Source organism: Dicentrarchus labrax, unplaced genomic scaffold (genome assembly GCF_905237075.1).
Source record: "Dicentrarchus labrax unplaced genomic scaffold, dlabrax2021, whole genome shotgun sequence".
Taxonomy (NCBI): Eukaryota; Metazoa; Chordata; class Actinopteri; family Moronidae; genus Dicentrarchus; species Dicentrarchus labrax.
In genome coordinates, this window is record NW_026136708.1 from 19,566,408 (window position 1) to 19,588,286 (window position 21,879).

The 21,879-nt window shown below is 39.4% G+C and overlaps 2 protein-coding genes across 15 annotated transcripts in view; both read left to right on the plus strand.

Annotated features, from left to right (window-relative positions):
- myt1la (myelin transcription factor 1-like, a) overlaps positions 1-9,782 on the plus strand; it is a 67,984-nt gene extending 58,202 nt beyond the window's left edge. For 6 of the 11 annotated variants that reach the window (XM_051408384.1, XM_051408388.1, XM_051408382.1 and 3 more), the window contains 6 exons: positions 808-1,035; positions 1,276-1,367; positions 1,448-1,551; positions 2,292-2,435; positions 4,365-4,427; positions 6,212-9,782. In XM_051408384.1, the coding sequence (XP_051264344.1) occupies positions 808-1,035; positions 1,276-1,367; positions 1,448-1,551; positions 2,292-2,435; positions 4,365-4,427; positions 6,212-6,352 (772 nt within the window). In that variant the 3' untranslated portion in view covers positions 6,353-9,782. The remainder of the gene's footprint in view (positions 1-807; positions 1,036-1,275; positions 1,368-1,447; positions 1,552-2,291; positions 2,436-4,364; positions 4,428-6,211) is intronic. The other 5 variants (XM_051408389.1, XM_051408383.1, XM_051408390.1 and 2 more) reach the window with 3 other exon arrangements.
- A 518-nt stretch (positions 9,783-10,300) lies between these two features.
- e2f6 (E2F transcription factor 6) lies at positions 10,301-21,096 on the plus strand. 4 transcript variants are annotated; one of them, XR_007885572.1, is made up of 10 exons: positions 10,301-10,588; positions 11,220-11,540; positions 12,165-12,205; positions 12,301-12,356; positions 12,620-12,806; positions 12,906-13,060; positions 13,617-13,732; positions 14,049-14,196; positions 16,705-18,078; positions 20,361-21,096. XR_007885572.1 is itself a non-coding variant. In XM_051408410.1 (9 exons), the coding sequence occupies exons 1-9, from the start codon at positions 10,466-10,468 to the stop codon at positions 20,396-20,398; spliced, it is 1,185 nt and encodes a 394-aa protein (XP_051264370.1). In that variant the 5' UTR covers positions 10,301-10,465; the 3' UTR covers positions 20,399-21,096. The 4 variants fall into 4 exon arrangements, 3 of the variants coding, with proteins under 3 accessions (XP_051264370.1, XP_051264368.1, XP_051264371.1); XM_051408410.1 differs by lacking the exon at positions 16,705-18,078; XM_051408408.1 differs by lacking the exon at positions 20,361-21,096 and having other exon boundaries at positions 16,705-18,185.
- The last annotated feature ends 783 nt before the right edge of the window (positions 21,097-21,879 follow it).

The window sequence follows — 21,879 nt, forward strand, 5'->3', positions numbered from 1 at the left end:
TCATCTTCAGAGTGAAAGGTGTTTGTCCGGCTCATGGTGACACCGTGGTGGCCTGGAGGCCTGGAGGCCTTGGAGGGGTGGGGGTGGGGGTGTATGGATATGGATTTGCATAAGACTGCACCAACGTTTTTTCTTGTTTTAGCCCAATAACTAAAAGTTGAGCTGGTTAAATGGAGTGCTGGCAGCATATGAGGCGACAGGTATGACATTTAATCTCTATCAGCTGATAATCAAACAGCAGCAGGTGGTGAAGATGCTGTGGTAAGATTTAGTTTAATCTTTTTACAGCTTTTAAGTGTTGGCAAAGACACTAAAGAACCTTTTTCTTTCTGTATTTAGTCACGGGAAACATGTTCATTAGTCTATAAAACACATATAGTGTACATATTCTCTTTTATAATAGTACTATACTGCTTTATATTTCCTAATGTAAATGTTTCCTTTTAATATTTATGTTCTTGAATTTACAGCACTTGTTTTTTATCTTGTTTTCTCTCAAAATGTTAATTGTTATGCACCAAAATATCAAGAAAAATTCCTTGCCTGTGACAATCTAGTTGGCAGTAAACCCCAGTTCTGATTCTGATATTGTTTGGGATGCTGTTAGTATTTTGTTTACATGAGCTGTTGATTCAGTTCAGCATAAGCGGTGTGTGACATTTTGCGTACTGAACACCAAATTAAGTGAAAATCACGGCCAAACACCAGTTGAGTTTTGTGCAGCCATTCACACTTGGATGATGTGTGTGGAAAAGCAGACAATGTGACACTTTGTCTGTGTTTTCTTGTGTTTGTTCTTCCTCTCAGGTGTCCGGTGCCGGGCTGTGATGGACAGGGTCACGTGACGGGGAAGTACGCCTCCCACCGTAGCGCATCAGGATGCCCCTTGGCAGCAAAGAGGCAGAAGGACAGCTACGTCAACGGCTCGCAGTTTGTCTGGAAATCTGGCAAGACAGACGGCATGAGCTGCCCGACCCCAGGCTGCGATGGCTCAGGACACGTCAGCGGGAGCTTCCTGACCCATCGGAGGTGGGCGTGGCTCTGTGTCACTCTGTTTCAACTGTATAACAGTTTTTTTTGTTTTTGTTTGTTATTATTACTGTTATCCTCAGCTCAGTGTTTATTCTGAATGAACAATTTGCAAATCATATCACATGTAGATTGATTGACGCTGACAGACTGCCATTGCTTTTATTACATTCCTAAAATTAAAATCAACTTGCACAATCCATCCGTCGTCAATGTATGTGTGTGTGTGTGTGTGTTTTATTCCAGTCTCTCCGGTTGTCCCCGCGCCACCTCTGCCATGAAGAAGGCCAGGATGAGCAGTGTGGAGATGCTGACAATCAAGCAAAGAGCAAGCAAAGGTCAGAGCCAAACCCTAACCCAAAACCGATAAAAACTAAAACTTATTTGGATCAAATTTAAATGTTGTTTTTGGTTTCAGGAATCGAAAATGATGAAGAAATCAAACAGCTGGATGAAGAAATCAAAGATCTGAACGAGTCCAACAATCAAGTGGAGTCAGATATGATAAAACTGAGGACACAAGTAAGATGATTTCTGTTTGCTGTCTCAGAAATACATTCAGACTTTGGGTAGATATCTGCTGGTGTGGAAAACAGCTTAAACAAGAATCATGTACAAACATGTAAGTAAGAGTACTAAGAGTTTATTTTGAATAAATTAGAGAACCAACTTTCTATTTTCTCTACTTTATATATAGTATAGTTTGCAAAAATAGAACATATTATTTTTGGATGAAAAGAATAATGCCTGCACACTGACTGCAAACCACAACTTTATTCAAATGGACAATATTTAAATAACAGTCCCAGGTTAATTATCCATATTTCCCTGTGTGATAAACATCTAAAAACACTATTAACTTTCTGAAAAGAATACATCAATCCCAAAGCAAAATATCTCCAATAATGACAACTATTGTTACATGAACGAAAAACAGTCAAATACTGTACATGACAAAAGCATGTTTCCCCACAAATCTCCACTCATATACATATTTCCATTTCTTTCTGACAGCTATACCCAAGGAGCCTCTTGCCAGTAAGGTCACAGCAGATATTTTACTGTTAGGAGTGACACAAATTACAATCTTAAGTGAAATCTTCGGGGGGGGGTTTTCCCTGACTCAAACTCAGTGGTTAAGATGCTGACCGTGAACCACGACGTCACTACAGTGTTTAATGCATCTCCTTCACTCATTCCCTCATCGTCTACCAAAAAAAGAAAAACAATCACATGCTTATAATTGATTTCCTCACATGCAGATCACCACCATGGAGACCAACCTGAAGTCCATCGAGGAGGAGAACAAGGTGATCGAACAGCAGAACGACTCACTGCTGCACGAGCTGGCCAACCTCAGCCAGTCGCTCATCAACAGCTTAGCTAACATCCAGCTTCCACACATGGTAAGTTCGCTGGTTTGTTCGACTCATATTTTTATAGCTTCAATAGAACCGTTACAGTAACAAAAGTTACAAGCTTGGAAAGTAATATTTTCTCGTATCCAGAATTTGCCTTAGGATAATTTATCTCAGTATCACATGAAGAAACCTTATTTTATGTTAATACGAATATTTTGAAGACAGACTCACAAAATTAAGAAATTAAATGTTAAAGTTTTATTTTGGTAGGTAATTGGTCAATAACCTACCTACACAATAAGAGCTATAAGTTCATTCCTGAAATAGTCTGTAGCTTTTTGTTTTTGCCTTGAATTCAGCCAGGTAGCAGCTTCTTCCCCTGAACAGGCTTCAGGCTGTAATGTATTTGAATGAAGTTAGTTTGTTTTATTTTCATTTAGTCTGACCTGAGGTTCTCAGCGGTGCTTCTTAATTGGATTATTTAATGAGAACAATCTATAATTTGCAATTTGACTATTTTGGTAGAAATATTGTGAGGATTGACCCGAACTAGTTGTTGTAAACAATGAAGGATTTGATTGAATGTTGGTTCACTCCTGCGATGTCAAAATCACAAAATCACACATTTCCAGAGGGATGTTAGTTTCTCTTTAATTTTGTATTGTTCTTAAAAAGTAATTCTGTAAAAAAAAAAGTGGAAAAACTGCTGGTGAGATCAATTTCTCCTTTTGCAACTTTTGTCTTTGGAATCATTATTACATTCAAACATGACTGTTGTCCTATTTTCTTGCATTGAAGAACAAAATAATAGACAAAATGATGTGTTAAGATTGAGATCTTTCGCAGAACACCAAGCTTTATTTTTTCATTTTGCTTAGTTTTACTCATCATTCTATATGACGGAGTTTGGAGCTTCTATGTTTGTCATAATCTCATAATTAATGTGCTAAATTAGTTTCCTGCTTTGTTTTAAACACTGTTTGGGGGACAGTAAAGATTTGAAGTAATCCGAGGAGAGCTAACATCTGCTCGCGATTTTAATCCAGTGAGGTGTTAAAGTCGTCTCCAGCCTTTTCTGTAGCGACACTCAGGTTTTTTCCTCATCTGCTTCTTTGTGTTCGCCACCTTCTTTTTTCCCCCAGCAGTCCATGCTGTGCTTCTTCTGTGCTTTACAACGCCTCACAGAGTTTCACATAAGGAAACAGCCCCGTCTTTTTTCAGTTTGAGTGAAGTGCTCGTGGCTGTTTTGGCGTCATGTTGTCTCAGTGTAGAAAGAAGACTGGGGCTAATTGGATAATCTCTCTCTAAACAGTATGAACCCGAGTTGCTTGATGACTGGACTATTAGCCTCCTGTTCTTCCATTCATGTGCGGGATCGCTTCATATCACACTGCAAGAAAAAAGTCTGTCTTAACAAGCAATCTGATCTTCATCCCCCCTATAAAACAAGCTCTGAATCTTGCATCAGAGTGGATATTTTCACATCAAAAAACAGTAGAATTGGTAGACTTTTCCCGTTATTGTAACGGAAAACACCAAATAAGGCTTTGTTCCCAATGCAGGACTTCATTCTCAGATCCAGATTGGTGGTCAAATCTGTATCTGTATTGTAGGACATAAGCTTTGCAGATATATCTATAACAATACGTGAGCTAAGAACTCTGATTGGCAGAGTAAAAAATGACAAACAATGTCATGTTTGTCCATTTTAGTTTCTACAGTTTTCTACTACAGTTATTTTCCAGTTCGAGTTGAATTAAATAAATTACACTATTCTTTCCATCGTCTTGTTGTTATTTTAAGTACGATAACACTGAGAAAACTTTCAGCTGCAGTGCGAACAGAGCCGGAGGGGGAATGACTTGCTAAGGCGGACGTTGTGTGTTTTTTTTCCCGGTGTAGCTTATGAAGCCTTGTGACCACCGCCGTGTGTCTAGCGGGCTAATAGACTTCTCTGTACACCCTCTCCTGTAGAGACCGCTGCCACAGAAAGAGGCCCCAGTAAAGCATAACTGCTGTTTACAGATGCCTCCCAGAGTAAGAGATCCATTTATCCTTTATCCAATTATCCTTCTCTTCTGCACTGTCATCCTCCCCTTCCTATAACTCCTTTAGCCCACTGTGGCGTCTGCACATCAAACTATCCATTTAGTATACAAGAGTGTAATCATCTTTTTAAATAGTGACAGAAACTACCTGCGGCTGTTCCTGACAAAAAACATCTGATGTGGCTTGATACCTTTTGCAAAAAACATTGATTATATCTGAGAAAGTACTGGGGCTATTGAAGCTTTGAGAAGATGTCTTTAAAAATAATTTGTCTAACTGAAATAGGTAATTTAAAAATGAGACATCCGAGTCTCCTCTGAGACTTGGACCTCTGACTATATGATACAAATCAGATTCACATGAAAAAGCAACAATAAGAGGAATTTGTTTCGGAATCAAAATGAAAGATGAAGTCCTGGTTCTGCTATTAATAGTTTTAGATCCACAAACCTGGAGGAAGAGCTGCTCTGGAATCAAAATAATCTGATTGGTTGAGTTAAACAGTGTAGTGATTGCACTGCAACTTGGTGCAAGTTAGGTAACTGGCAAAGAAAGTCATAATACAAGTATATGTAAATAAGAATGAAAAATAGATTTATAAATAAAAACTAAAGTAATTCAAATTCTGTTGGGAAAAAAATACAGATAAAACATTGCATGCAGTGAAATAAAGTTTAATTTGTCAAGGAAAGCTGAGAGAAGTGGTGATCTTAGGCCATACTGTGAAGTCAAGGGACTCAGGGCAAAATTAAATAAAGATTCCTTACATTTTATAGATGCCTCATAAGGTTATCGGATCTGTGCATCCCTAGTTTTCAAAGGGACCATGTGTTAGGAAAATAGCAGGAAATAGTTTTGATAAAAACTCATTCGTCAAGATGAATGCATTATCCAGAGTAAGAAGAAGACACCCTTCTGGGAAGAGGGATGTTGCTCATTTTCCCCCAAAACTGCAACGAACAAACTTAATTGCTTTACCCCCAATTGTATTTGGGTGAGGGCAGAAATAGACAGATATTTCAAAACCTGGACAAATAAAACAGAAACTACCTGCATGGCTAGATACTATTAAGGGTGAGTGTAAAACTATGTAATTGTGTCATTTTTGTCATATTTGAGATTTGAAATCGTCTAATATAGACAGTGTCTAGGGCTCAGAAAACACATGCAGGTTAAAAAGAACTGGGCCTAAAATCGAGCCCTGAGGTATGCCACATGTACAGTAAAACTTAGTAAAACACTCAATGCTTCTTTGCTTTGCCCATTGAGGTTGAACTCAACCAATAAGATTGTTGTTGAAGCCGAAGCTGCTCGGTCTCTCAGAAACACTTAAACGACCAAACTCCCAGTTTTGCTAGGCTAAGCTGAAGTACCAGTTGTGTCTCTTTCATCTCCCCATTAACCTCCCATTGATTTTTAACATCCTGATTTTGTCTCCATATGCTAAACATTAATCTTCCATCTATCCACAAGCTAACCATCCCTCTCCTGATTTTTGCATGGTTTGGAGTTGCACTGCGTAGACCTTCACAGGCTGAAGTATAGATGTTAGTTATCATATTAAAATGTAATAAAAAGGACTTTTTCAGTGAGTTTGTGTATCTGAACCATGCTTTCCTGATAGTGTTCCCTCCCTCCCTTGCTGTTTGCCTGTCTTCCAAACCTTTCCCACAATGTCTTGTAGGAAATATACTGACTGTCTGTAAACACATACACACCTCCTCTTATCCGTCTGATTGTTTGTTTCTTCATGGGTTTCTTTCCCCTCACAGGAGCCAATGAATGAACAGAACTTTGACACTTATGTGAGTACATTGACAGACATGTACACTCACCAGGACCAGTACCAGAGCCCGGAGAACAAGGCGCTGCTGGAGAACATCAAACAAGCCGTTCAGGGTATCCAGGTCTAGCCCTGATAGAGGCCAAAATAACAAATGCAAAGCAAAAACAACAAAAAAAAAAAGTCAAAAAGAAGGGAATTGGTTGTTTTTTGCTGCTGTAATCTACCATAGTTCTTTTATTTCTTCTGCTGTTATGCTCTCAACTCCATGGGTATCTCTTTTTTTAAATTATTTTGATTGTTGTTGCCTTGCTTTGAAAAACAATTACCAACGTTTTAAACAAACATTCACGTTTTGTACATTTTCATATGATCTAATATAATGTGATGTACTGTTTATAGCTGCTAATGTATGCACATTCTAGTGTATATGTATGTATTTATTTATCGTAAGCTTGAATCATTTTCTTTTTTTAATTTCAATGCGATTTACATACATAAAAAAACTGGGCGTCACGGGTTTAACGGGGAGCAGAGCTGCGAACGTGAAGAGCAATCATTTTCGAAAGGCTTCTCTCACGAGCTGTAAAGCTGGAGGTCGTTTAAATGGATGTGAATTCATTCATTTTTGTAAGGTTTTGAAAGTGGAACGCGTGGACACTATTATTACTGTAAATCTTTGGCTAAAATTATAAGAAGAACCAATGCTATAAGCAAGAAGATTTCAAACATCATGACACGGAAACTTACTGGTGCAAAATCCCATCATCCCCCTTTTCGGAGTTGTTTCGTTTCAAACTGTCCTGTTCTGTCGCTTTTTTTTGTTCATGCGAAGAACGAAGCGGGAAGACCCTTGGCTTCAGAAAATGTAGGAGACAATCTGCCATTCTGAATTTCTTTTTAATCATCAACCTTGACTAGCTAATAGGACAACGTGTCAGCAATATTGGTATGATAATATTAAATCGTTTGTTTAGATATGGGATGCAATCTATATGAAAAAAAAATGTTTGGGTATATGCAATTTCTTATGAATAAAACTAGCAAAGAGCTGATAGATCTTTTTACTAACTATAAATGTATTGCGTTTTGTATAAACCTTTTACTACAATCATGTTTTAGGAATCTGACGCGGGTGAAAGGACTTTGGTTCTGTCATGTTCGACTTTGCACAGGGACACCTTTGTTTCCATGTTTTGATGTTTTTATTGTCGATTAAGAGGCACTTGGCAGACGAAAGGATTTGTAGATATGATTTTCCTTTCTAAAGGCTGACGGCTCCACTGGACTTACAGGGTCAAACGTCCCCATCCGTCATTGTATATTGCACTCGTCCTGTAGAAAACGTCTTTCCAATCATGCATCTTATTGTCTGAGCCACAATGGGACATGATGCCAGACGACATGATGACCAAGCAGCACTTTTTTTTATTAGCTTTTGATTGTTATTGAAAAGATAAATGAAAACTAGAGCCAGCAGTCGTAACGCGATGTCTGTGCACTGAATTTACCGACTGAGTATTTGATCTGAATCGGCCTTACGATGACATTCAGTCTGAAATCACAGCACTGATGGAATATGTTTTCTGAACACCGTCGATCATGCATGCACTTTATTGGAGTATGTCAAAGTATTATCACGTGGTAAATGAAGCAAAAACTGTACAGCGAGTTTGTGGAAACTGTGACTTTGACAAGACTTTGTGCTGGTGATTCCTGTTTGAAAGCCACCTGGAGCATTGAGTTGATTTGTTATTTAAAGGAAAACTCCCCCTCTGGTCCCCTTACTCTGTTAACCCCCTCTGCTGTAGTTTATTTTTAACATCAAATCCATTTTAAAAGACATATCAAAAACAGAATTCTGATCCACACAAAAAAACTCTGATAAATGCTGTTTTTAACCACCAACAACACAATTAAAAAACAAACAAACATGAATGCATCGTTGCATTGGTTAACATGAGACCTGTTTCTCTCTCCAAAAGCGACTTTTTACAACTTGTAAACAGAGCTGTGAAATGAGAAGGGTTTTGCGAAAGCTCCATTTCCATTCAGCTTTCAGTGCCGTTATTTTTCAAAGAAATACTCTCCAGTTCTGATGTAACTGATGCCAGCAGCATCGACGCTAACCCTCGGCTGCCATAGCTTTTTTCAAGAAAACAGTCACATCTCGTAGCTCATGCCGTAGCTGACAGTAGTTCCTCAGAGGACGCTGATTGGTTCGAACCACATAGCTTGACGTCTTGCAAAAAGGATTCTCTCGTGATTTTGTCATCGCACGAGTTCAGCTGCATCCCTAGTTTTCAAAGCGACCATGAGTTGAATAGGTAGTAGTTTTGATTAAAAACTCATTCACCAAGGTAAATGTATTATTCAGAGTAAGAAGAAGACACCCTTCTTGGAAGACTTGGAACAGTAACAAACAAACTTGCTTTACCCCCAACTGTATTTGAGTGGAGAAAAAATAGACAGATCTCTAAAACTGCTCAAATAAAACCAAAACTACCTGCATGGCTAGATACCATTAGGTGGAAGAGAGAAAATATTTAATTTAGTCATTTAGGTGAACTTACCCTTTAAATTGAACTTTCCAAATATATAAAATTTGTAAGATTTACATCAGAAGAGTAAGTACATCAAGAATATTTGTTAAAAAGGCATTAAAACGTGCCACTTTGGGTTTGAATTACACACGTTCACTCAATTTAAGCCTCATATAGCTCCAATGTGATAATGTCAGACTGCGTGGAAAATATCTGTGAAAACATTTAAGGGGTAAATCTAGAGTTAACCATCTATAAACCAAATCCCAACCGTTTGATTGGTGACTCGGGACCCCTAAAACCTCGTGTTTACCCACCGTTTGATATGACTGAAACATTTCTCTGCTATCAGTCCAGTTTTCCACAGGAAGGGAAAAGTATCAGCTAATGGGGAGTTTTCCTTTAAAGTTTGTTTCTTTTTGGACTTCTGCTGCAAAGCCTCATTCCCTGACTTCACATCTCTGTCCAAAGCTTTGTGTCTGCAGCTTCCTGCCAGTAAACTACTGCATTAGATAGACTGACAGCTTGTATTTTTTATTTAGTCAGTTATTCTTACTGATAACAAAGGAAATGGGAGTTAAAGCACAATTCTGCCACTTAAAGACAGTCAATAGACTAGATATTGTAATATCAGATGTAAAAGCTAAACTGTAACTATTTACATAGAGAATCTCAACACTAACATGTGACATGCTAGAATGCAAAAGAAAACCATATGAATATTTGTGAAATCATCAGTTTATGAAAATGTTACAGTTTCTTTTCAGCGGTGCATTGATAAGGGGTTTTTATACAACATTCATTTTCTCTCCTTTTACCCCTTTTTCTCTGTTACTCGCAAAACTTTCAACAACAGTTTTCTTACCACATGGCATGGGTTTTGTTGGTATTTTTGCTGTATGTTTAAGGTCACGAGTTGCTACGTGATATTTTAATTTGACTTGTGAAGTTTGTACAATTTTTATCATGCTGGTGTTGGCATCTCTTGCTCTGAATAAATCTTGTGTTGCAACACTGTTTTACGACCTGTTCTTGTTGTTGAATTGAAAGTTAATAACGAACGTTCACTTGGGAATACATCTATTTTTAAAACATTACTGTCAAATGTATTTTTAAATTTTGCAGGGTAGCTGTTAATTTCAATTCTAGTTGCTGACAAATACCATATCAACATGTTTTTGACCAAATACCTCAATTTTGATGTCTATAGAATTTGTATTGATATATAATCTATTGCTGCTCTTTGTGATACCAGCAGAAAAGTCTGTTTTTGTTCAATAATTGTAAAGGGAAGGATGTTTAAAACATGTATTTAAATTTTTTTTTTTTAAAACTAAATATTTTTTAGATTGCCTTTGTAAGTAGCAGAGGTCAATCAGTAAATCAGAATTTAATTTAAATGTATAAACATGTAAATGGTAACAATAATTATAAAAAACCAAACAATGCAGCCACAAAACACAATGTGGCCACAAGAGGGCGCAAATTTGGCGCCAACGCTGTTTCCCTACATTGTTGTATTTCCGGGTCAAAAACACACCCCTTCCGGTCCGAGAAGCAACCGTAGAACACAACAACAAACCGGGTCGCTGTCTTGTGGCGGTCGTTTTCTGAATTCAGAGGCTTATTAACGGGGCTCCGGTGTACCGTTCGCCCCACCGGGGGGCTGGTTCGGTCCGGGCGGAGGAGTGACGGTTAGCATGGTGAAGTGTGTTGTCTCTGGGTGTCCGAACCGCGTGGCGACCGTTCACGTTAACCGGGGGATCTTCAGCCGACCACCGAAGAGGTTCTTCAACTTCCCCAAAGACCCGGCACGAGTTAAGGTACGGACGTGGTGTGTGTGTGTGTGTGTGTGTGTGTGTGTGTGTGTGTGTGTGTGTGTGTGTGTGTGTGTGTGTGTGTGTGTGTGTGTAGGGCAGCAAGATATGTCTCCTTCTCCTCGGATTGTTTTATTAATTTTGAGTCATTTAACTTAGAGCATTGGAATCTGTTTTATTTTATTAAAATAAATGATGTAATGATAAAATTGTAGGAGGACGTGCGTCTGGTTACGTGCTGTGACTCTCAAGTGTCTGATTTTGGACGGTCCTTAAATGCATCACCAAGGAGAGTTGTAAAAACAGTCCCTGCTTGTTGTAGCTGTGTCACCACTTGGGAGTAATGTGATGTTTTATAGTCTTTTAAATAAATAATAATGCAGCTTTGAGTGAGGAAGGGTAATAAAGTGTTACTGTGATGCATCGAGACTTGAATTGTGTTTGCCAGGTCCATAGAAATAATTTGAGATATGGATTCAGAAAAACATTGCTGTGGTGTTTTTGAAACTAGGGAAGATTCAAAGCTTTGAGTTCGGTGCTTTGTTGTGTCTTTAATCAGAAAGTCAGTAAGCAATAAACATCTGTAAACATCCAGTGTAGAAGAATGCAGCAGACTAACACTGATGACTCTGTTCAGGTATGGCTGGCCGCACTGAGGGAGACGGACACGCAGGACTCGACAGAGCAGCATTTAATTTGTGAAGACCACTTCCTTCCGGAGGACATCTCCACCAAGGGGGTCAACAGCGACGCCATTCCCATCATGCCCGCCTGCCTGGATGGGCCCTTGGGCATGATTAGCCCCTGGGGAGCCGAGTCATCTGAGGAAGAGGATCAGTGGGCCACAGGCGGCGGCGACGATGATGATGATGATGAGGATTTCGAAGGTGGAGATGATGGTCCTGTTTGTGTGGAGCCTCCTGCACCAGAACCTGCTGCAGTGGATCCACCACAGCAGGTCAGGATATTACCATTATATTTTCTTTTGTGACTCACATTATATTAAACTTCTCTGTATGTCTTTATTCATATGTACCACAAAGGAGGTTCCACTCAAGTTTCTTGTCACTTCATATTGATTACGTGTTGATACTGATGTTGTTATTCTCCTGTCAGTCTAATCAGTTGAATATCAGTGTAGCAGAAAGAAATGTGGAACTGTAAAACATCCAACATTAACTGCAACTTAAGTGTTATCACTCAGAAATATGACAAAGCGCTACAACATGATATGCAAAACCACGGCCACATTGCCCGTTTACAATTGCATTTTATTTCCAAGAATATATGGATGCAAATTTTCTTCTAGTAAAAATATTTTATTATAATATTCTAATATTGAAGTTGAGTTGTTCAAATGCAACCAAAAGTGATTCACAGATTATGTAAGTTGGAGACATAAATGAGTAGAAAAGGTTTGAAAGGTTGTCAAAAGAAGATCTCTCTGTAATGATTCTACAAAGCACATAACACGTAATAACCCAAACACGTCAGACATTATCAAAATGTTTGACAACATGCCTGTGACCAATTATTTAAATGACAGCTTTAACCTGCTCTGTTTGGACTTTCTGAATTCCAGGATCCAGGAGCCAAGAAGACCTCAGAGTCCAGGACAACTGGGTAAAAAAAACTCCTGTTTTCACACTGTGTATTTTAACAGAAATTACAAATTTAACTTAAAGTTGACTAACATTTTATTGTCTCTTTCTTTCCAGCATCATCTTCCATCAGATGAAAGAGATGGTTCAGACCAAGAAAGTCACCAGACAGGGTGAGTTCTCCTGTCGTTCATCAGTTAGCACAAACCGCAGTGGCAGATAGTTTGGACACTTCATGTGAATTAGCAGCAGTGGGAGCTGTTGCATATTTGTATCAATATTTGAGAGTAAAAAGAAAAAAGACAAAAAAGTTTGAATTGGAAGACGGGAGACCGTTTGGTTTTCGTTAATTCCTGTTTAAAAACCACACAGATAAGCAAACCATAAACAGTAAAGGTTTATAAAGCGCTTACTTTGGCCATCGTGTTGTATTCAGATGTTTCCCTGGGGATGCTGACGCAGCGTTTCCTCAAGCTGATGCTGGCGGCTCCAGACAGCACAGTGGACATCCAGCAGGCGATGAGCCGCCTGCAAATCCGCAGGCGACGAGTCTATGACATCACCAACGTCCTGGAAGGCATCAGCCTCGTCGAGAAGCAGTCGACCAGCAGATACAAGTGGATGTGAGTGAACAGATGAGAAGATATTCTTTGTGCATCTATTCTTTTATGTTTGTGTGTTTTATGATCTCATTTATACCTGCTTTTTTGTTGTCCATCCAGAGGAAGGAGTCAGATCTCCAACTTTCTGTGGAGGAACGAGCAGAAGTTCCAGAGAGAGTTGGACAACCTGAAGCTGGTGGAGGACACGCTGGACGGCCTCATCAAAAGCTGCGCTCAGCAGCTCTTCGACATGACCGATGACTTGGAAAACGCTGCATATCCTTTCACATCAGACTTAGAGGAGCAGTAGCACTGCTGGTCATCTAGACCCTCCTGACTTTTAGAATGGATTTCCATTTATCCATCTATCATTTATTGCCCCTGAATCAAGGAGCTTCTCATAACCTGATTTTGTTAAGAGCCCATACAACCCACATAATGACTTTTAAACGTCAGTGTCTTTGCTTATCATTGCATTATTGCCTCCTGTCCCAGCACCAAACAGGAGACAGAACATAGTGGAGCATTGAGCTGCTAAAGTGCAAGATACTTTCCTCAGGAACTGGTGGAGACCAAAACAAAGCTTAAAGTCTAGTGAATATGCCCCCAAGTGGTCAAAACATCAGTTATTGCAGGTTTAAATGAGCAGAACCCCTAGATCCATTCTCAGCTCTTATTACATTCCTCCTATTGTCCAACAATATTAGACATTGTATTTTATACCTCAGATTAATATGGAACATTATGTACCAAGACAGACAAGAATGCAGGAATAACTCATCAGATTAATACAGTAGGCATGAAATAAGTTTTTCTTTAACCTTTCCTTCACGTTGGCCTACGTGACCTACGAGGACGTCAGCCGGCTCCCTGCCCTCCAGGAGCAGACGGTGTTTGTTGTCAAAGCTCCAGAGGAAACCAAATTGGAAGTTCCTGCACCCAAAGAGGTACACAACCAAAGACAGTATAAGAAGTAGGAAGGACATTATCTGAGTAGAGAATTTAAAACTTGATTCAAAAAGATAAATACACATTTCTTGCACTTTTCCAGAACATATCTGACAGTAATAAATACATTTTTGTCAGCTAAATATAGACATTGTTGATATTACAGATCGTATTACATGTAGATCTTCTCCTGTAGTAACACATTCAGGAGGTAGACGGAATAAAAGCGACATCATTTGGTTAACTCGTGTGTGTGTGTGTGTGTGTGTGTGCGTGTGTGCGTGCGTGTGTGTGTGTGTGTGTGTGTGTAAGCAGGACAGCATCCAGATCCATCTGAAGGGGGAGAAGGGTCCCATTATGGTGGTGACCTGTGATATCGGGACAGGAAACGCGACTGGAGAGAAGAACAGCTGCTTCTTAACGCTGGAGGAAAGCCGAATAAAGACAGCCACACTGCACACAGGTATAAAGAAAACTTACAAGGCGTCAGATATTTATCGATCTTATTCATGTTGATATCCAGAGTGGTAGATTTTAAGTCTCACAAGACAAGTAAAATGAACCTCTTCAACAATTTAACAATCTTTTATCTGCTCAAATTATTGTCAATCATGTGTAATTATAACAAGATCTGCAGATTAGGTTTAATGTAAATCAGGGCAACAAGGTAATGAGTGGGTCTCTAGCCTTGTTTCCAACAAGGTGGGATTCTTATTAGGTGATTGGCATAGTGATGCTGACATCATGTTCAACGTGTGGCACAAACACAGGAACACTGCATATATGGATATGAATCTCGCTATGTTGCTGTTTGACACAGCAAGGAGACAAAGCTGAGAAAAGGCTGAAGGCAGCAAGACAAAAGACTCGTACATCAGAGCGCGGGCGATGAAACGACTTTGGTTTCTCCGTGTCTCGTTAGTGACGTTTCTCCCTGTCTGATCAGTGGACAGCGGTATTTTCACTCCACCTTTTAGTATCATCTCAGCTCGCTTGGAAACTTGACTGGGGCGAAAATCTTTGCCAATGGGGGAAAAAAAGAAGATCTTTCAAGTGAGACGAGTGGAGCCACACCGTGCAGTGGAAACGATGAACCATGAAGTCACTGTGCGCTGATTAAACAAACACGATATACTGCGGCCTGCTTTGGGATCCTACCTGCAGTTTCTGCGCTCTACCCTTCTAACCTCACTCAACAAATCTGTTTGAGATGGCACTATCCAGGGGAAAGAGGATGGAACTGGCATTGAAAAGACAATACCCAGAGTATGGTAAGTAACAATGACATTAAGCATTGAGAAACTAGCAATCACAATATAAAATACCTGTCAGCCTCGCTGTTTTTCTGACTTACAGGCAATGTTTAGTTAGCTAGTGTTAGCTGCCTGAAAGCTGTAACTTTATCCTCTGTAACGTAACGTCATTGTCAATGCCGTGTCATCTATGTTTTGTTGTTCACCTGGCAATGTTAGTGCAGCCAGCGATGGGAGGAAAATAAAAAATAAAGGCATGATGTATCAAGTTATCCCACAACGATCTAACAGCCATGTGAGTGGTCTCTCTCTTTGTCTGATAGCATCAACATTATCTTCAGTTTCTTCCTCATCATTGTCCGACGAGAAGATATTGTCCATATCCAGGCGGTTATAGTTGGCAAAAACGAAACCAAAAACTACTTGTAAAAAAACATTTTACCAGATAAATCAGAAATTCATGTGAATCATACAGCTCTGTAAAAGAATATGAGCTGAGCCTGAGTGCTGAAGTGCGTGAGAGTTTATATTTTCTCTTTCCTTGTATCCACAACAATGCCGATTTTTAAAGGACAGACAACTTGTCTGTTGTATTTTACAAGACTAAGTGAGCATGCACACTTATGTTCATTTGCTGTGCTGTTAGCTGCCATCGAGCAACACAACTGTGCTGCTAGGGAATAATGTATTTCTGTTTACATTTTGTTTGGCTGTTTGTGTGACTGAAGAGAGATGTGTCATCACTTTGATTTTGCACCAACCCACATCCTCCTCCTCAATACCAGTCTTCTTCAGCTGAAGAAGGAATCCGACAGGGATTAATTAGCGAGGTTTGGGTTTGGCTGTTTAGATACTAAGATAAGAGAGGAGAGAAAATGTTCCTTTATTGATCCCAGTGGGAGAAATAGAGGTTTGACTATTCAGTGCCTTTTGTTGAACCATGTTCAACTTTCGAAGTCGATGCACTTGTCACTTTTTGTGAACTGACCAATCAACCTGGAGGGCAAAACAATGTTTTGTTTGTATTGTAATACCTGTTTCTGAAATGTTGCCCTTGACAAATACTCCCCATATTATAATAAAAAAATAAATGTTGATAATGAAACAAAATGCCCCTGTGTCAAGTGTAACAGGATGTGCCAGGGTAGAATAACCAGTGAAGGCTGGCTGTGTTTGCAGAGTCTCTGAACACCATCTAGTGGTACCTTTCAGCAGTGTAGGGAATCCTGATACAGGCTGTTATTAGATACATTGGATGGTTTCCGGAAAATTAAGCTTTCACGGAGGAGCTGGGAAATAACACCCTTACAAACAAATGATCTGAATACCGGTCAGTTTGCAGCTAACTCATAAACAGTGCCCTGACTAAAGAGGAAGATGAATACAAATTGTTTGCCATAACATATTGTTTGCTTAAATTACTATCTTAACAACACAATGTCCTGTTTGTTTGGGCACTAAAACATGACTCAGAAATATTATTTTCTTTTCTTCAATTTATTTGTAAGTGTATTTATTATTGCTGGCCTACTCATACATTAGTTTGGCCATAGGCCTAATTGTTCTTGCGTATAAAAATAAATGTAATTAATATTGATCAGTGGAGATGTTGCCCTGTAGGTTCTTTTGATGAACATCATAATAATAATAATAATAATGATAATGATGATGATGATGATGATGATACTGATACTCTTTTATTTCTTCTTTTGTTGCAGTACAGAAAGCTCCTCCAGCCAGCCAGACGATGGATGAACTGTCTGCATCCCTTAAAGCTGAATTTAAGCCTGGAGATGTACCTGATTCATCTGAGTTCAGTGAAGACCAGGAGAGTGGAGATACGTCTGAGTTCAGTGAAGACCAGGAGGGCTGGGATACCTTTGACAGGGACACCCATCCCCATAAACCTAAGGAGAAACCAGGTCAGCAGACCCGAAAAAAACACAAGCAGAAGAAACCATGTCGCCAAACATGTCGGAAGAAATGCTGGAACAAAATAACAGAAAAAATGAGGAAAGCGGAGCACACAACGTACAAGAAAATGACCACCCAAAGGAAGGTAACATTCATTCTCAACAGGGTCTTTCAACGCAAGATTGCACGTTTGACATCTGTTGTTCCCAGCAGACGTAAAAAGTCAATATCTTACCATCTTAGAGATGACCTGGGTGAATTACAAGAGGTATGCAAGACCTTCTTTCTCACAACTCTGGGATACCATCCAAAAAATGACAGGTTCATCCTAGCAGTCATCAGGAACAGCTCCCCATCAGGCTCGACATCCCCCAAAGAACACCATGGAAGACCTGCCCCAGCCAGTAAAGCCAGTTTCTCCCTAAGTTACAAACACAACGAATCATTAAATCCGACAGTTAGCCATTATAGATGAGAACACGCCCCCAGTCTAAGATACCTCCTGAGTAGGGTGACCAGTTGTCCCAAATCCAGAATCCTATCCTTTTTTTTTGTCCTGGAAATGAAGCGTTAATAGTAACAGAGCAAACTAAAACGAGAGCTGTCTGTGTTCTGGGAGACTGGAGCTGACTTGGTGACGTTGTAATATTGGAACATGCTGCACTGAACATATTGGTTTATGTGTATTTTGGAGTGCTGCTAAACATAACAGAGATACATTCAACAAGCTGCTGCTGTCACCACAATAAAGACTCTAAATTCAACTCAAACTCCCCTGTCTCATATTTCACCCATTCTCATCTGGTCACTCTACTCCTGAGTGATGTAAATGTGCAGCTGATGCAGAAGGAGTTTACTGCAAACCACCAGTGCTCATACGGAGCAGTAAAGAACAGCAACACCAGCTTCAAAGAGTCCTGAAGGCTGAAGTATTTGCTTCACCTGGCAGAGATCAAATTCAGGAGAGGATCATGGACCATGTGGGTGAAACTATCCCAGGATCAGGAGTAATTCACACCTCTGGACTATCTCATGAAGACCACTCTTGACAGCTCTGAGCAACTCAGGCCTGCAGTGAATGTGGTTGGGAGGCAGAAGAAGGCAGACATCCGGACAAAAACTGCCCACTGATGCTACGAAACAGCAGGAAGTCTTGTCGGAAGAGCTGCAGATGAAGAGTGAGCTGAACGTCAGTCAAATAATCGGACATAAAATTGGACTCTATATATTTACTTTTTAAAATAAATTATTCTGCTTTTCATTAAAGTAAAAATTATTGCACAAATCCATAAGTTGAGTTCTTAAATACTGTTAAATACAATTATAACAAAATCAGTGTCAAAATACTTTTTGTTAAATGAAAACAACATCGTAGTTGCTGCACTTTGTTTTTGCTTTAGAACCATTAAAGACAATACAAAGGCAGTTACTAAATTTTTGGGGTCAAATCAGCTGTCATGGTTTTTGAGCATAAATATTACCATACGAGTACATGTACAATTATAACATGTATATCTATAACTCATTTTGCTGGTTATTTAAAACGTTACACTTTTAAAACACTTGAAAGACATTTTTCTCAGTTTGACCTTCACGTAGTTACTGCAGTCAGTCTTTGTAGGGAAGTGTAGCTACAAAGTGTTTCCTGTCTACCTTTTTATAGCCTAGATATTCATATTTCATATTTTCTATTATTAAAAGAAGAAAAATAATCAAATACAAGTTAGAACATTTTATTTGTAAAGTATATCTATCTTCTATCTATAAAGCAAGAAATCTTTGTCTGTCAGTGTGTGTGTGTCTCTCAAATATCTCTGCAGATCAGGATCAGACTGACCTGAGAGTTTCAACATGGCTGCTGTGTGGTTTAAGGGTGTGCAACGTCAGCTTTGTTTGGACTAAAGATACCGTTAATAAATTATTTCATAAATTATTTAGAATTCCGCTAGCATTGGCAACGACAGCCACCATAGCCACCTGCGCACCAGAGCCAATCACTGAGATCCTGACCCACCAAACATCCTGGGAAGTGACGAAGTTACGTTTTTCCCTCTAAATTACATAATTATACATAATCATCAGCAGTAAACTGGACGCTGTCTGACTCCCTCACTCGCAAGACGGAGAATGTTTTAACACTCCGTGAGTTTTTCGCCGGTGACAGACGCTGCTTTTCGGGCAGACAGGAGGACAGACGCTTCTCCACGTACAGCTGTGGTATCCTGCGTCCCTGATACTACCTCCAGAGGAGGATCAGGGACGGAGCGACATCTCCCCCCTCGCCACATCTGAAACTTTCACACAGTGGAGGGTGCGGAGAATTGGCGCTGGATCCCCGAATCTCTCTCTCTCTCTCTCTCAATTCAAATTCAAATTCAATTCTAAATGGGCTTCATTGGCATGAAAGTTTTTTAAAAACAATATTGCCAAAGCAGAGTATTCAAAAACAATACAATATATCAAAGATATATACGTTATTATATGAACATTATATTAGTTATATACAGTGTGTGTGTGTGTGTCTGTATGTGTCTCTCTCTCTCTCTCTCCTCTCTCTCTCTCTGATGTATGCTGGCCTATATTAGAGGACTAAATAATATGTCCTAAATGTCCCTGACGTCCCACCTTCAAACACAACCTCATTTGGCCATCCATGAAAAAGCTACTTAACCTCCCACTTTTCTATAGCAATACTTCCTAGGGTAGTGCCCTAGTAATTCAAAATATTAAAAGAAATAGGCCTTTCCATATGGACTTTTTATATAAACTATCCATAGAATTATTGGAAATGTGCTACATTGTGATTCTCTGGATATGAACTTAACTATATTGGGATATGATTTTTTGCTCATATTGCACACATGTACTGACTAGCATGGGAAACCTTCAGTTCTCTGGTTGACAAACTGGCTTTGCTAGTTTACACTGAACCAAACAACACTGGCATAATACTGCCACCGTGTTTGATTTTAGATAACCTGTTTGTATGCTGGAAGCAATTGAGGTGTGATAACAGTGCGCGTCCCAGCATCCCAGCAGATGTTTATCTGATTTGGTTACCACCTCCACAGTTATCTTATCGGAGGAACAACAATGCCGCCGAATTCTGTGTCCATTAGTTATATAAGAAATAGGGACGCCTGGTTAGCTCTCCTTTGTTGCGTGTCATCCCCTCTCTCTACCCCTCCTGTCAATATCCATTAAAAAAAGGCCAAAAAAATAAGAAATGGCGAGGCAGAGTAATGGTACAACATTCCCAACGGAAACAGGCTGTATAAATGTGTATAAATGGAGATACTGTATCTAAATAACCTCAAACATATTTCTGTAGTTACACTCTGCAATCTCTTGTCTCTTATTGGCTGACAGTAACACCAATACATCTTGTGATCAGTTGATATGTGTTGTTTTTTATTAATGTTAATTGTTTTATGTCATTGTGGTGCTGTTGTCGTTGCAGAGTCCTCGAGTCCACAGAGCGCTGTGCAGAGCGCGTAGCCACCAGCTGACCACCAGCTGACCACCGGTTGACGCCAGCTCCAGATACAAGCCTGGAAAAACTACTGAACACTAAATATGTCGTCTACGGGTAGCAGAAGGGTCAGATGCAGAGATTTCAACTGACTGAGCTCATATGTGACACCTTATTCAAGTACTCGGCTGATATATGTTTAAATCAGCTGAAACATTTACTAAAATCAACAAATCCAAACTGATGAGAAGCAAACAAAGATGTTTTGATAAGAGAATCAACATGATAAACACTTTTATGGATCAATTTAATTTGTGGCTTTGCAAATGTTTTTTTTATTTAATTTTTATTTTTTGAAAAGCAAAGTTTTAATTAACCTGGTGTTGGTTCTGTTCAGCCTGGTCGGTCTGCTGAGCTCTCCGGAGAGAAATCATGTAAACGATGAAGATGAGGATGTAATTTTCTTTTCTATGAGGGATGACAGAGAGGAGTGAATGAGCTCATTTGCAGATGCAGTACACACTGTGCCTCGGTGCTGCAGAGAGCTGCAGTGCTCCTGGAGGCTTTGTGTTATACATTAGGATCATGTCCTGACATACAGTACATTGGCTGTATCATATTTGACTTCTTTATATATTGTGTTGGTTTTGGACATCTTGGTTTGAACTTTATATGTGGAAAACATCTCAAAGATTCTGTGATAAATAAATAAAATTAACTCCTATGAAGTTAGTGTTTGTTTGAATCCCTGAAGCAGCAGCAGGGGAATAATGGAAAATTAAAATCTATGACCATTAACCTCTCTAAATAATACTTTTATAGGTAATTAAAAAATATATTATTATTAGTAGTATGCACATCAAGAAAACCTACAGGCCAAAATCTTAACTACATTCTATTTTATAGGTAAAAATATAAAAATTGCAACTATAATAAACTGAAGAAAAAAAAACATATTTCTGAGTCATGTTTTAGTGCCCAAACAAACAGGACATTGTGTTGTTAATATAATAATTTAAAGGCACACTATGCAAGATTTTTACCTTAATATAACAGCTTCGAAGTCATTTTGATTGTAAACAAACTCGTAGTATAGCAGGAGAGGGACGCCGTTGGCAGAACCAGCAATGCAAGTCTGAAAGGTGGCGCCCGCAGCGACTTTAGGGGTAACTGTTTGACAAAACCAGAAAACTGCATGGTGTGCCTGTAAGCAAACAAATAGGCCTATGTTATGGCAAGCAATTTGTATTCATCTTCATCTTCAGTCAGGGCACTGTTTATGAGTTAGCTGCAAACTGACCAGTATTCAGATCATTTGTTTGTAATGGTGTTATTTCCCAGTTTCTCCATGAAACCATCCAATGTATCTAATAACAGCCTGTATTATGATGCCCTACACTGCTGAAAGGTACCACTTGATGGTGTTCAGAGACTCTGCAAACACAGCCAGCCTTCACTGGTTACACTTATTCAAGATGGGGGCAGTTTGAAGGCAGAGTGCAGTAAC

Excerpts from the sequence above, each read along its gene's own strand:
- e2f6 (XM_051408408.1), top strand. The coding sequence starts at position 10,466 with ATGGTGAAGTGTGTTGTCTCTGGGTGTCCGAACCGCGTGGCGACCGTT. Across the intron at positions 12,206-12,300 it reads TCAGAGTCCAGGACAACTGG|CATCATCTTCCATCAGATGA; the intron begins GTAAAAAAAACT and ends CTTTCTTTCCAG. Across the intron at positions 14,197-16,704 it reads GACAGCCACACTGCACACAG|TACAGAAAGCTCCTCCAGCC; the intron begins GTATAAAGAAAA and ends CTTTTGTTGCAG.